At 41.9% G+C, this 13,658-nt stretch overlaps 1 protein-coding gene across 1 annotated transcript in view; it reads left to right on the forward strand.

Annotated features, from left to right (window-relative positions):
- The first annotated feature begins 4,628 nt into the window (after positions 1–4,628).
- The window catches only part of dvl2 (dishevelled segment polarity protein 2), a 22,763-nt gene continuing 13,733 nt past the window's right edge, over positions 4,629–13,658 (forward strand). Inside the window, exons 1-2 of the mRNA XM_005751556.1 lie at positions 4,629–5,181; positions 10,596–10,665. Of these exons, the coding sequence (XP_005751613.1) occupies positions 5,021–5,181; positions 10,596–10,665 (231 nt within the window). The 5' untranslated portion in view covers positions 4,629–5,020. The remainder of the gene's footprint in view (positions 5,182–10,595; positions 10,666–13,658) is intronic.

Here is a 13,658-nt window from a genome sequence, read left to right on the forward strand (position 1 = left end):
CCGATTCAAAGGGGACCCGGTGTGCTAAGCAACAGTCCCCCACTGAGTGTGTGTGGCTTGCCTCGTCATTGTCCCGTGCGAGACACAAATATAGAAAAGCAAAGCGCCAGTAAAGCTACACAATTCTACTGATTCCTTTCATAAATCACAGATCAAATGACATCAACAAATGTTACAGACTGTCAGTGTGTCTGACCAAAAGGTCTTACGCCTTAAAGTAAAGTATTGTGTATTTCCTTGTATCGTTTTTATGGTATATACAGTGCCGTGGGAAAGTCTTGACTGTGCCATGATTGCTTTACATTTTGATACCAAGGAGCCAGAGTTCTTGTAATTTTTAAAGTTGACTTGAGCAGTATTTCTCCACAATTTCCAAAGGTCATGTTCAGTCCAGTCCTTATACCTGACCATTTCCAGAGGAGTGGTTTTGTATTAACCTCTTAACACTCACCTGTGAACCACTCAAGTCTAAAACGTATCTAACTCGAGGGATGAACGGTTTTTGTGTCTACACATAACAGAAAACTTAAAACATAAAATGGCGTGTTTTTGTGAGTGAGTCTCAAAGACCTATCAGCCCAAAGCTTTGCATATTTCAGCATGGTGTGCAGTGTGTCCTCAAAAAATCTGAGGAAACTGGGCAAAAGAAGAAGCAGCAGGTCTAAAAAAAACTATCTACAGCAGATGCTGTTCAAACCTTCTGTGTATTACAAACAACCAATTACAAGAAAGTTACCTTAAAGAGAGAGGCACTAAAAATGGGTTGTTTTTGTCACAGGATGAACTTAAGTATAAGAAAAAAAGCATTATTTAAAATATAAATTATGCAAAGCTACTGTAGTAGAATCCAAGAATCAGAAACTGTGGAAATGAGCATAACAGTTTCCCTGAATTTGACTTCTGGCAGCAGCTTCTCATTGCAGACAACCTTATCAATCTTCACATCTAATGACAGGAAAGCAAAGCAGGGCATTTCCCAAAAAGTCTTCTTCCCATAAAGATTTTATTTGACTCTAACACACGGTGTTAAAATGCTGGGCTGCTGTGTCAATTCAACACACCTTTTGAAAAGAGTCTTTGTGTTAGAGATCCACTTAGTTGATTTAAAATTACACTTCCATGAAGTAGACGAAAGCCGGTAAATGCCAGCCCAACAAAAACGCTGGGTCTTACATCACCCTGAGTTCAGTATGACATCACTCAGTAAATAAATAATGACTTCTGGCTCGGTACACGCAATCTGTTTGCAACACAAACCGCTTCCCCTAAGTGCCTCCAAATACAGTAATTTTGATACCAACATTTCTTATGTTTTCTTAATTAAAAAAAAAAAAACAGCTGCTTTGAATGACTGAAGTGGAACAAGCCTGAGCTGGGAAAAGACGACGTGCTCTGACAAACACACACACCCACAAATGGAGAAATCTTAGAGTGACTGATTACTTCCTTTCCCGACTATTTTGTATATTTTTCTCTGACTGTGTGTGTGTGTCTGTGCTATCTAGCACGCACTCAAGGGCAAAGGTGATTGTGAGTAAGTGAGGGGGGTGGTGGATGGTGGATGTGTGAGCGGTTAAACGGATGAATGCTATGACTCATGGACCGTGGAATCTGTTCACGAAAGTTAAAGAAACAAAGGATCTTTGGGGGAGCAGATCCTGATGTTTCTGTCTCACGGAAAGTCGACATGAGGTTTATGTTGATCATGTTTTCTCTCTACAGAGTTTAACATCTTTAGCTAAAAACTCATCCCCGACTTGCCTCTCGCCAGTTCTTCTACATCCACCCACTCCCACACCATGTCAGGGCATGTTGCCCCAGTGCCGCAGAAGGGGGATCCCGCTGCTGCTTCCGTGCCCAGCCGTGGCTCCGGTCCAGGGGAACCCATGGATGTGGAATGCCCCATCTGCTACCAGGAGTACAACTGCTACAACAAATGCCCCCGGATGTTGGAGTGTCTCCACGTTTTTTGCACTGAGTGCCTCCAGAGGATCCAGCTCTGCCCCCCTGACGCCCACAGCCCACAAGCCGTTCCTTGCCCTCTCTGCCGCCATCTGACCCCACTGGAAACCGGGGATGCCCTCACCTTACCCTGCAACTCCCGCATCCTGTCCAGGCTGCCCCCCGGGGCCTTCCACCTGCCCATGACTGTGACCTCGCGGATGGCTACAGTCACCCAGAGAGTGGTGCTCTCCATGGAGGGCAACAGCAACAGGGACACCCGCTTCATCATCTTACCCACCGTCAGCCTGCGGGTGCAGCAGATGCACCCCGAAACCCCTTATGGCACAGCGCCTGGCCTGGTGGGCGAAGAGGAGATCATACAGCAGAGCAGGAAGACGCTGTTTTGTGTACAGATCCTGGCTGTCATCTTCTGGGTGCTGTTTGTGATCACTTGTGTGTTCGGGGTGGTGTTTGGGCCACATTTCCTGAACAGGAAATTTTAGAGTTACAGAAATTGTTTGCCAGTCTTTTTCTATTAACGTGTTTTTTTTAAGTGTACTTAGCATTCACCCTGTAATCAAATTACGTTTTTACTTATTAGAGCTGCTCCTTTATTCAAAAGGGGTTGCTCCAGAAGACAGCTCTGCATATGGGATTTGGTAGACTTTTTTTGTGTTACAGTGGATACCCTTCCTGACACAACTCCAAAGGAGTTTGTGTCTCCTCCTGATCTTGAACTGGTGACCGTTCACATGCAAACTACTACACTAGAGTCCAATCCTTAAATGTGTCCTTACTGAATGCCTTAAGTACAGATTTTTAATCAGTGATAGCTTGATAAAGCGTGCCCCCTAGTGGTTAATAGGGAAACAACCAAACCCTAAGGTTTCTTTAATCGTTCTCATCATGCTTATTATGTTTGATAATATCATTTTGCAGCGGCTGACTCTGCTGCCAAAGAATAAATTAAATGAGGCCCTCAGTCCTTATATCAGTCCTTTACTTTGTGCAGGGTGTGCACATGTTTGGAAATCAGTGAAAGTGGCCTAACTTTAATAATCTACTTGAGAACGCACATGTATTTATTTCATCAGTGTGCACTCATTTCTCTCACCTGTGATGTAAACTACAGCAAACGTAATTGAGCATACAAAAGTTTGAACCGTACCTCACACAGAAACTTCAGTACACAGTTATAACTGTTTTTCTTGGATGAACACATCTGCCCCATTATGGATATTTAGAATAACTTTCATGGTAAGTGATATGATTTCTCTGTGCTTAATATGTTGGTATTATGTTTTGTGAAGTTGTAATTATTAAAGGAAGGAAAATGATGTATTGAAGGAGGGCATGTAGAGGGTTGGTGGGACAGAGGAGGAGATAGCTGCAAGAAGATGATTAGCAATGAATAAAAACATGAGTACACATGAGTTTCTTTTTAACCCAAACATTGTGCTGATATTAATTATTAATTTCTAGTTTTAGCTCATTTGAAACATGAAATATGCTCTGTGTTAATAAAAAGCTCACCCTAAGCACTGTATTCTTCTGTTTGACATTGACACCCAATTAAACATGCAGTTTGTCCCATTAGTGCCTTTTGTCACCCAGTGTCCAGGTTTCAGTTCATTTCAAGGGTACCTGTAGCTCAGGTGTGGGTCAGCAACGAATCAGAGGGTCAAAAAACAGAGCAATTACCAATAAGTGATTTTAGATATTTTCCAAAAAGTTATTTTAAATTTTAAACTATTATAAATGACTTATTGGCCTATAATTTGCCAAAGAAATGTCAAAGATGTCTCTCATGAATGATGTCATGGCATTTTGACTCAGAAAGAACGTTCCTGTCACTAAAAGGCTAAAATAAGCTGCAGTCAGTTTTTGGCAGAGTTACTGTTATATAGCTTTTATTTATCCGGATGCAAAGTCTCATTGACATTAAAAATGTCATTTTCAAGATCACAATTCTATAAAGATAGTTCTTGTGGCCAAAAAGGTCTGGATTCATTATAATGTAGACACAATAACGCAGATTCATGAAGACACTTGCAAAATAGGTAATTTCTTTATTTTATATATAACCCTTTCATAAACCCAGTTCACTATAGTCTATGTACCAACTTAAATAACGATTTTAGACACAAAAACACACAGAAACATGGGAAATCACTTTCTGGCACAAAACCACCAGTTCAAGTGTCAAGGTACTGAAACCTTCGTTACCCTTTTGCATCCATCGGAGTGGTGTTAATGTTAGAGAAAATGGTGCTTATGGACATATAAAAGCACTTTATGAATGTGTGTGACTGGGTGAATGAAGGCTCGCAGTAAGAAAGCCTTTTGAGTGTTTAACCTGAGTAGATAGGCGCTATTTAAGCACCAGTCCATTTATCATTTACAGTCTTGAAGTTTAATGCTCCATACTATTTAACCAACTGATGGAAATAAAAGCTCATTATTAAAATGTTAGACTAAAAAACAAAAAAAGTATTAAAAGAAACATTCAGAAAAATATATGAACGTGAACAGGCTGTGAATATATAGTATAAAATACCATTAGAGACGCTTTATTTATGTATGCAAGAATACTAATACTACAAGGTCGGGGGGGTGTCTGGTTCGGAAGGGTACGTAAAAAAAAGAAAAGAAGGGGGTACGTCTTTACGTCACACGCCGCGTTGGCTCGCAACAAGTGGTGAAAAGTTTTCAGACCCCCCCTCCCCTGTATGTTTTTGTTGGGGGAAAAGTTGTTGGGAGTTAGGTCGTGTGAATGTAGCTTCCCCGTATTTTTTCCCTCGCCTCTCGGTAACAGTGGGAATGCGAGTTTTTACTCCAGGGAAGTCGAGCTTCGAGCAGGGTTTTTCCTCCCTACGTCCTCCGGCTCGGACCGAAAATCTCGGTGGCCCTCATCGTTTCACCTCTGCCGTCTCGTTAGCCACCTAAGCTAGCTCCGCCGCCAGCTAACTGCCCCACAAAGTTATCGCTACCTCGCCTCACGGTGTGTGTGTATTTCTTTCGGAAACTTCCAGGTCGGCAGGAAAAGAAGAAGAAAAAAGAAACCGCAAACGTAGAGATGGCGGAAACCAAAATAATTTATCATATCGACGAGGAGGAGACGCCGTATTTGGTGAAGATTCCCATCGCTGCCGAAAATATCACTTTACTGGATTTTAAACAGGTCCTGAACAAGCCAAACTACAAGTTCTTCTTCAAGTCTATGGACCAAGACTTCGGGTGAGCTGCAGTGATTTCTTTCCTTCCCCTCTCTCTGTCTCTAGTAGAAGGAGAGCTGTGAGCTTTGCATGCAAAATAAGGAGATCCATCATGCAAACGTGAATGTAGGCACAGAAATTTTGGAAAGCAGCCCCCCTTTTGTTGTGCTTGGATTTTCTGATCGGAGGAGTGACTTCCCAGAGCTAACGTGCGTACATAGTTGTGGGAGAAAATGCTGTTTGTATCTCTAAAACCACTCTATCCCATCTTGTGAGCAGTTGTGGTATATTTGTCGCTGGGGGTAACTTATGGTTCGAGGGAGGGTGAACATGCATGAAGCCAGCCTGTCTGGACCCCAGTCCCCCAAGCCCGGCCTTAATCAGAAAGTTGTAATGAGTGGTGATGAATATTCAAATACCAGAGGTAGCTGTGTCGGCTGGGACTTTTCTCAGAAAACATCATCATTACAATGGGAGGCATTCCCTGCCCCTGCTGCTTTTCTTTGCCCTAATCCTCATGCCTCCCTCCCTCCTTCAGTCCATCATCTGCTGAAATCCTCGCCTTTTCTTTCTTTCGGGTTTTGTCTCCCCTCTTTAACACTATGGCCTCCCAGCCATCCGTTCATTCCCCCAATTCCTCACACACACACACAGACACACACAAAACCTAAACTTCCTTAGAAAGAGCCGTCTCCTCGCCTCTATCAATTCAATCTTGCTGTGTGTTTTCGCGCAGAGGAATGCATGTTTGTGGTTTATTCACACAGCGAGAGACCCTTAGGGTTTCTGTTAAATACATTGTAGTCTTGGATGAAGATTTGGTCTGGGCTATTTGCCTCTTTTACTCCGTTTGGATGGCACCAGGGGAGCCTGTGCCAAGCCAGCCCTAATATCAACCCGGAGATGAGGTGGATTTTTTGGCTTTTCACTGGGCTTTGACAAAGCTGGTGGGCCACTGTTAGCTGTCAACAGAAGCAACATCAATATCAGATCTGTTTAAAAATACTGTGCATCTGGTCTAACCAGTGCCTGCAACCCCCCCCCCAAAAAATATAAATAAATAAAAATTGGAAGTTGCAGTTTACCTAATGTAGTCGAGCTGTTTACATCATAGCGTTGAGCCTAGACAGTATATAAAAGATGGATAGTTTTTGGATGGATGGGCATGATTTTCAATTCTGAAAAGTGACGCTGATGTGGAAGTACCTTGTAATAAACAGAAGGGGGCGACTCTTCTGGTTGTGAAAATAAGTCTGCTTGCATAGAAGTGAACAAAGTGATGTCACTCCAGAATTAGAGTGTTTAGTGGGAACGTTGTAAAAGAGAGGAAAAACAGGATTTGTTTTGCTCTTGATTAAGGTAGAGCCAGTGGTGTAGCACTAGTAATGCAGTATAGTGTTTGTTTTTCTGCACTTAAAAACAACGCTGCAGCACATTCGTGGCTGGAGCCTGGCCTGTGCTCTACATATGGCTTATTTAGTGAGTCACAAATGTACAGAAGTTGTAGTTTTTATACTCTTTACCATTACCAGTACCATTTTGGATAGTAACCTCGGGGTTTATGGGACTGCTTCGTTTTTCTAAGTAGGAAATTCAAGTTGAGGGGTACGTTCCAGCTGAGAACTTGGAAATCTGGACTTTCATACAAATCTCTAACACAGCATTATGGTGGGGCTTTCTTGTGTTTGGCAACCTGCTGTTGTATGAGTGAGCTCAGATTTAAAAGTCTGAATTCTGCTTCTGCAGCAAATCTAGTAATGTAGAGCCCAAGCAAGTGCCAAACACTGTTGTCTGCATTTATACCCGTAGGAGCTGCACAGACGACGATGTGTACTTACATTTCTAGGGAGATGTGTGGCAGTTTATGGCATAGGTTTTTAGACAAGTTGTCTGTCACTAGTACGTACACAATGGTGGCCATGTTTGGCCTACGTATTTGAAACCCATATTTAAATGGTAAATGGCCTGTATTTATATAGCGCCTTAGGATTTGGGATCAATCACCTAAGCATACCATACAATAGCATCTTTTTTTTAATAAAACAGTTTAAAAGAACTAAAACTAACACAAAGTGGTGTACATTGGAACTAAATGATAAAAATACACAAGATTGAAATAAAAATCAATTAAATAGGTCAAATAACTGCAAGAAAAAGAGACTTCACCATTAAGGTGATGCTTTCAAATATCTTCCATATATATATATATATATATATACTAATATAATCATTTACTGTTTATTACATGTAACATGAAGAAAACATGTTACTTGATACTCTGCTCACTGACTGTTTATTTTCTATTGAATTTCCTTTCAAAAGCACCACAAACTGACGCTACCAACATGAAGTTTGAAACTTTAACAAAAAGGAAACTTTCCAGACTTTTTGGAGGTCTGTTGTATTAGTTTTAGTCTAATGTCCCAAAGAGTGCGTGTGTGTGTGCAGCTGTCATGTGCACAGTAAGATAATTGGCGAGCTTTTCAATCAGCGTGTCGGTTTATTATGTTACCTTTACTAGACTTTGTAAGTTAACTGTCAGATTATGAGCTTGTCCCTGTGTAACTGGGTAACACATGATTATGTTTAGACCCCGTGTGCTTGTGTGCGAGTACTAAATGTTAAACGTCTCAAACGAGCCACCCTCTGGAAACTCTCAAAGACTGTATGGCCTGTCTTTAAGTTAAATTGCACTGTCTGGCATCATGCTCTCTCATTTGAATATCTCCAACTGAGTTCAGATGAAAAATTTCAAACATAGCTCTGAGTCAGCTGTCCAATCAAAGCAGGGACTTTTTCTCCCCCTCTCTTCCCCCTGCTCTCTCTTAACCAGGAGAGGAGTGTGTAATAGTGTGTGTTTTCATTTGTCCTGGGTTGAGGCCAGCTGTCGAGGAGATCTGTGTGTGTGGCAGAGCAGGCCAGGGCTGGTGCTAGGAACCTGGACCTGGACAGGGGCCATTTGCTGGGTGTCTGGGGTGTCTATGGGGAGAAGAAAGGGAGAGAAGGAACAGGGTGGTGTTCACTTAGAGTCACTGGATATTCTGCTGTATACATGTGCGCTGAGAAGGGATCAGGGAGCTGTTTGAGTAAGATTAATTGTTAGAACAGCAATGCCGTGTTGAGAGTGAGGAATTTAAGGGTAGCAAGGGACTTGAAGAATGGTAGTCGGCAGGGAAAAGTTTAAGTTAATCCAACAGGACTCTGCATATTTCAGAGTTGTTTATGCATTGTATTCGAGGCATTTCAGTATGTGAGTGAAATGACTTTCGACTGTGGTCTCTTGTTTGTTTGGGGGACAGAGGAATGACGACAATCTTACACTCTGCAGACAATTTGTGCATCTGTCCATCTGCCGTCTAGGTGCAGATTTGTGCTGAAAAAGCGTAATGGATAGGAAAAAAAAAATTGTTAGCTACGTCAGTAGCCACATAGACAGGGCTCTCAAAACCTGCAGCAGATCCTCAATAGTGCCCACTACAATCCGGCTGTATGCTAGCATGCACCCACAAAACCAGCTCTCAACAGCTGCTTACAAAAGCCCAGTGGAGCCTGACCAAGTCTCACACACTTAAGAGGAGGTACGCTGGCATGTGAAGCTGGAAAAAGGAGACTTTTGGAGACGCTTGAACAGCCAAGTGTCCTCTATGTAGCACTTACGCCCAGCTCGGTCTCTTGGAACTACTGTAGCTGAAGCCAAGTGTTTGCCTCTCTGTAAACATGGAAGTCTTAGATGGAGGAGGGGAAAACTGCCAGACGGATGTGTTGTCTTTAAAGAATTTAGACCATGTTGGCTATTAATGTTAAGTAGCTGCTGTTATCTGTAATGGCTTTGCATGCAGATTTAGTTGACCGGGTTGTGTAATTCACAAGTAGGCTCAATGTGTTTTAGCTCATTGTGGTAAAAGAAGAAATTCCACAGTGTCTGTGAAGCAGTTTTGTGATGTTTGTTGTTAGTGTGCTGCTTCATGGCTCCATGACTTGGGTGGTATTTTGGAAATAAGATTAGAAGCAGGATCCCAGTGATAAGCTTGTACTTATACTGGTGTGGAGTTTACTTTTAATGGGGGCTAACTGAAGCTAAATTAGTTAAATGTTGCTTTAATATTCATTTAAACCTCTTACAATACTGCTACATTACATTTAGATCAACTTGATCTACATTCAAGGAATCTGAGGGCAGGAAGGAGACTGACTGTTTTGGCTCTCCTTTGTGTACAACTAAGATATTTGCAAAATGACTGAACAATCAACACCTCGCCAACACTGTGGAAGTCGCATTCACACTTTAAGAATAAGTGCAATTTTGTTAATACAATAGTCCGAAAGAACAAGAAAGGTGATGGATTTGTGCCAGAGGAAGTAACAGAGGCTCATCAGCTTTACTGTAAAGATCATCCTCCCCTAATAGCCTATCCAGTAAAGAGCCAGTATAATTCAGTTCAGGTTTAGTTATATAGTCCCAGTTCACAACAGCAATCGCTCAAAGATACTTGCAGGGTTATTGCAGGATTAAGATGGTACATTGTTACAGAGAGAACCCCAACAATTAGATAAGCCCTGGTGTGTGACTACAAATGCTAAAAAAGCCAGTCCTAGGCAAGGTTTCCTCTACCTCTGCTGACTGAATCCAAAACATTTTTAATACAATTTCTGTGCCCTTGTTTCGTTTCATTTCATTTCAGAGATATTTTTGAGAGACTCGACTGGGTCACACTAGTTTCTTTCTTCTGCTGTCGTCACACTTCAGGGGTGTTTTTTGCCAGCCCCTAGTTTGGTAGTGTTGCTAAGATACTTGGATGTGTTATACAATCAATTCCCTATTATAATCAAAAACATGTAACTTATTTTATCCTTAAACCAAGTTTTTCTTATATAAAGGAATTTTTTGTACCTCCCAGAGAGGTTCTGTTCAACCATGAATTGAACCCCTTCTTATCTCTATTGCCTTTACTCTTCATAGCAAGTAATCTGACTGGCCTATGTAGCCACCCACCAAAAACACAAAACAAAAGCCTTTAAGCTCATTATCCTTTTTGTTTCTTTAGAAAATGTTCCTCAGGTTTGGCCGAATGCGATCCTCCTCCCAGCCGTCCAGTTTTTCAGTGAAATCAGTTTTAATATGAGTGTGATCGACTGCAGCTGCATTGATGTGGCTGTAAGCTGATGATTTACCCAGATGGGTTTTGAGTTAACCCTGGCACTTTGATTTGGTGCAGCTGTGTTGTTGTCACGGGCTCATATATTTCATGTAATGTGTCGGTAATGTAAACTGTTTAATTCCCCTCCGCACTTTCACTTTTTCCATCTATGACTTAATGTCGTTTTCAGCCCTCTTTTCTCCACTGCAGTGTACCATACAGATCACACTTATCATGATGTCAGAAAACCAGAACCGTTCAAACCTACTGAACCTCCCTGTGTGTCTCTGTTCTTCAGGGTGGTGAAGGAAGAGATTTCAGACGACAGTGCCAAGTTGCCATGTTTCAACGGCAGAGTGGTGTCATGGGTAAGAGATGATAAACTTGCTGTTTATTTTCTTTTTAAAGCAGGAGTTATACACATTTCCCTGCTAACCTTTCTTTTTCCATCATTTCCTCTTGAGGCTTGTCTGAAAATGTCAAGACTTAACTTTAATCTCAAGAATAAGCCTACATCATGTTTAGCCAGAGGGTGTTTGCAAAAACCACCTCTTCTTTTTCCTGTGTCTTCCTTCACAGACCTCCCTCAGACCAACAGTCTTGTCTAACCAGCAGCAGTAAAATGAAGTAATTAGATTTCAGATTTTTAGCCATTAACTTTGCACAATTATATGTCATCAGAGAGTTTGCACATCTGGTCCTGGCTTGCTCTTTGGTGAAACGTTTGGAAACTTGGAACAGGAAAAAAACTGAACCAGAGTAACTGTCCACCCAGGTAAAACAGGAGGGAGCAGATTCAGCAGATGTATGGGAAAAAATGTTCTTGGAGCTTTATCAGCAGTCTGAGTCACTGGTAGTTTTGCTAGACTGTTACTCTCAGACTTCAATAAATCTTTTGTCACTTGAGAATTTTCTTACACTGAGCGCCTTGAACCGACTGTTTCTTTGCATGACATTTCCCTTTTAAACATTTGAGATTTGTCAAATGAAAGCATGCACATTTTAACCTGGAGACAGACATGATGTCCATGTTTGCAGTAAGGCTGATGCACTTTTCCCATTTTTCTGAGAGAGGGTCCCTACAAATATTTTCCACATCATAGTTATGCTTCCATTCAGCTTGAGACGGGTCCTTTTTGTACCATTTGTTTTACCCCGTTATGTGTTTTAACACCGAGGGCAGTAGAGATAATGCTCTTATCTGCTTTATATTCATAGGTGTTTTTGTGTTGTTTCCTCTGCTATTTGTGTAAATTGAAAGTTTACAAAATTTCCATCCATCCATTCATCTTCTGCCTCTTATCTGGGTCCAGGTTGTGGGACAGTAGTCTAAGCTGAAATGTCTAGACTTCCCTGTCTCCCTGACGTTTATTCTAGCTCTTTCAAGGGGGACAACGCAGGCAGTTTCAGGCCTGGGTCTAATCCGGGGCCTGCTCTCACATGCCCAAAACACTTCACCAAGAAGCATCCAGGAGGCATCCTAGTCAGATGCCTGAACAATCTCAACTGGGTCCTTTTTGTGTGGAGCATTAGCAGCTGCAGTTTGAGCGCCTCCTTAACTACCAACTCCACAGTCTACCTTTAAGGCTGGGCCAAGCCACCCTTTGGCGGAAGCTCACTTCCTTCTCCTTGTATCTGCCATCTCGTAGTTTCAGTGGATACCCACAGCTTAGGGCCGTAGGTCAGAGTAGGAACGTAGATCGACTGGTAGAGCAGCGGCTTTGCTTTCAAGCTAACTCTTACTTCACCACAACAGACTAATATAGCATCACTGCTGACACCACACCAGTATACCAGTCTCATGCTCCACTCACACCTCAGTGAACAAGACCCTTTAAATTACCCCACTTGGGGCATCCCACCCCTTTCCAGCTGAGAACTGTGACCTCAGACTTGGAGGTCCTTATTGTCAAAGCACAAACTAAATGCCTATTATTAAATTTACGCATTTACATCAATGTCAGCAAAAACTCAATACTATAAACAAGATGCTATATTAAACTGGCTCTCATTAAAAAGATAGTTCATTGTTTTCTTTGCCAGAGTAATTGTCAAATCTGGCCGGGGTGGCTGCAAGTCCTTATAAAGCTTTTATCTTAAATGCGTATTTGCTAATAAACAGCCTTAAAATATTTAAATGGTCTTAAATTCATTTTAAATGTGTCTTAAATTTTTTTTAGTCAACTCGCAGCTAAAATGTTGACCAGCAACATTAAAATTTTCACTCTGTCTACACATTGGTATCCTACAATGTGACTGCATTGTCAAGCTGAGCTATTTTGGAACAACTGGACTCCCGATTTAGAAGGCGATATTAGCAGGAAAGCATGCATCACAGTTGTTTACATGCAGCAATGCATGACTTGGCCATGTGCAAACACATAGAACAGTATTAGGCGAGAAAGTCAAGTTAAAATTCTGTAGCCGCACGGAATTTAACATATGCAAACATTTAAATGAGCATGTCGAGATAGAAAAGGCGTTTTTAAGTTTGCCAAACAAATTCACGAAGGAAGCAAATGTTTCTCTGATTGTGTTACCTGATACTCGAGCCGAGCTGCACGCAGCGTGGCTTGTTAGCAGTTATAGCACAGCGAGTTGCCAGGTACAGCTTTCATACTTTCCATTTCTCTTGTAGAAGACCCAGTTGTTGTACTCCACCCTGCGGGTTGCATTTAAAAGGAGACAAAACACTGAGACTTGGCCCAGATAAGAAGGACAGGGGCTGGAGCATCTGTTAAGTGCATAAGAACTCAAAGAGAGGGAGAACAAAGCTCAGACACCAGAGGGACTGATATGCGATCTGCACAGAGAGATGGATGAAGGGATCCCAGAAGATGAGTGTTTCACAGTTACGTAGCCATTAATGGAGAGCAAAAAGCAGGGAGTGACTGGATAAAGTGGGCGAACGTCTCTGTGCACATGCTTGTGAACATTTGGTTGAGTTATTTTGACAGGAAATACAAAGCATGTTTATATGAAGTCACTGAATGCACCAAACTTCCCAAACTCTGGAGCTCATATGAAGTTTATAATAAGAAACGTTATGTGTGGGCTCTGCAGTGATGTAAGAAGGCCTGGACTCCGCTCTCTATGTTTCTATGGTCCATGTAATTGGAAGCTAAATGCCATTCATCCTAATTGTTGATGTGTGATACCGCTCTCTCCCCTTGTATGTGTGTGTGTGGACACTTTTGTTGTATAATGAAGAGAGACAGGTTAAGTGTAGGATAGCGTTTCAGTTTGCCCTTGAGACCTTCGTCTGAAAAGAGTACAGTGTTTGTATGTGAAAGTAATTGACATAGTACCCGTTTTTCCTCCCTCTGCCCTCCACCTCCTTCCTTCTCGTCCTTTCATTCCT

The sequence above is a fragment of the Pundamilia nyererei genome, unplaced genomic scaffold, assembly GCF_000239375.1.
Source record: "Pundamilia nyererei isolate P.nyererei 1_Seehausen unplaced genomic scaffold, PunNye1.0 scaffold00315, whole genome shotgun sequence".
Classification (NCBI taxonomy): domain Eukaryota; kingdom Metazoa; phylum Chordata; class Actinopteri; order Cichliformes; family Cichlidae; genus Pundamilia; species Pundamilia nyererei.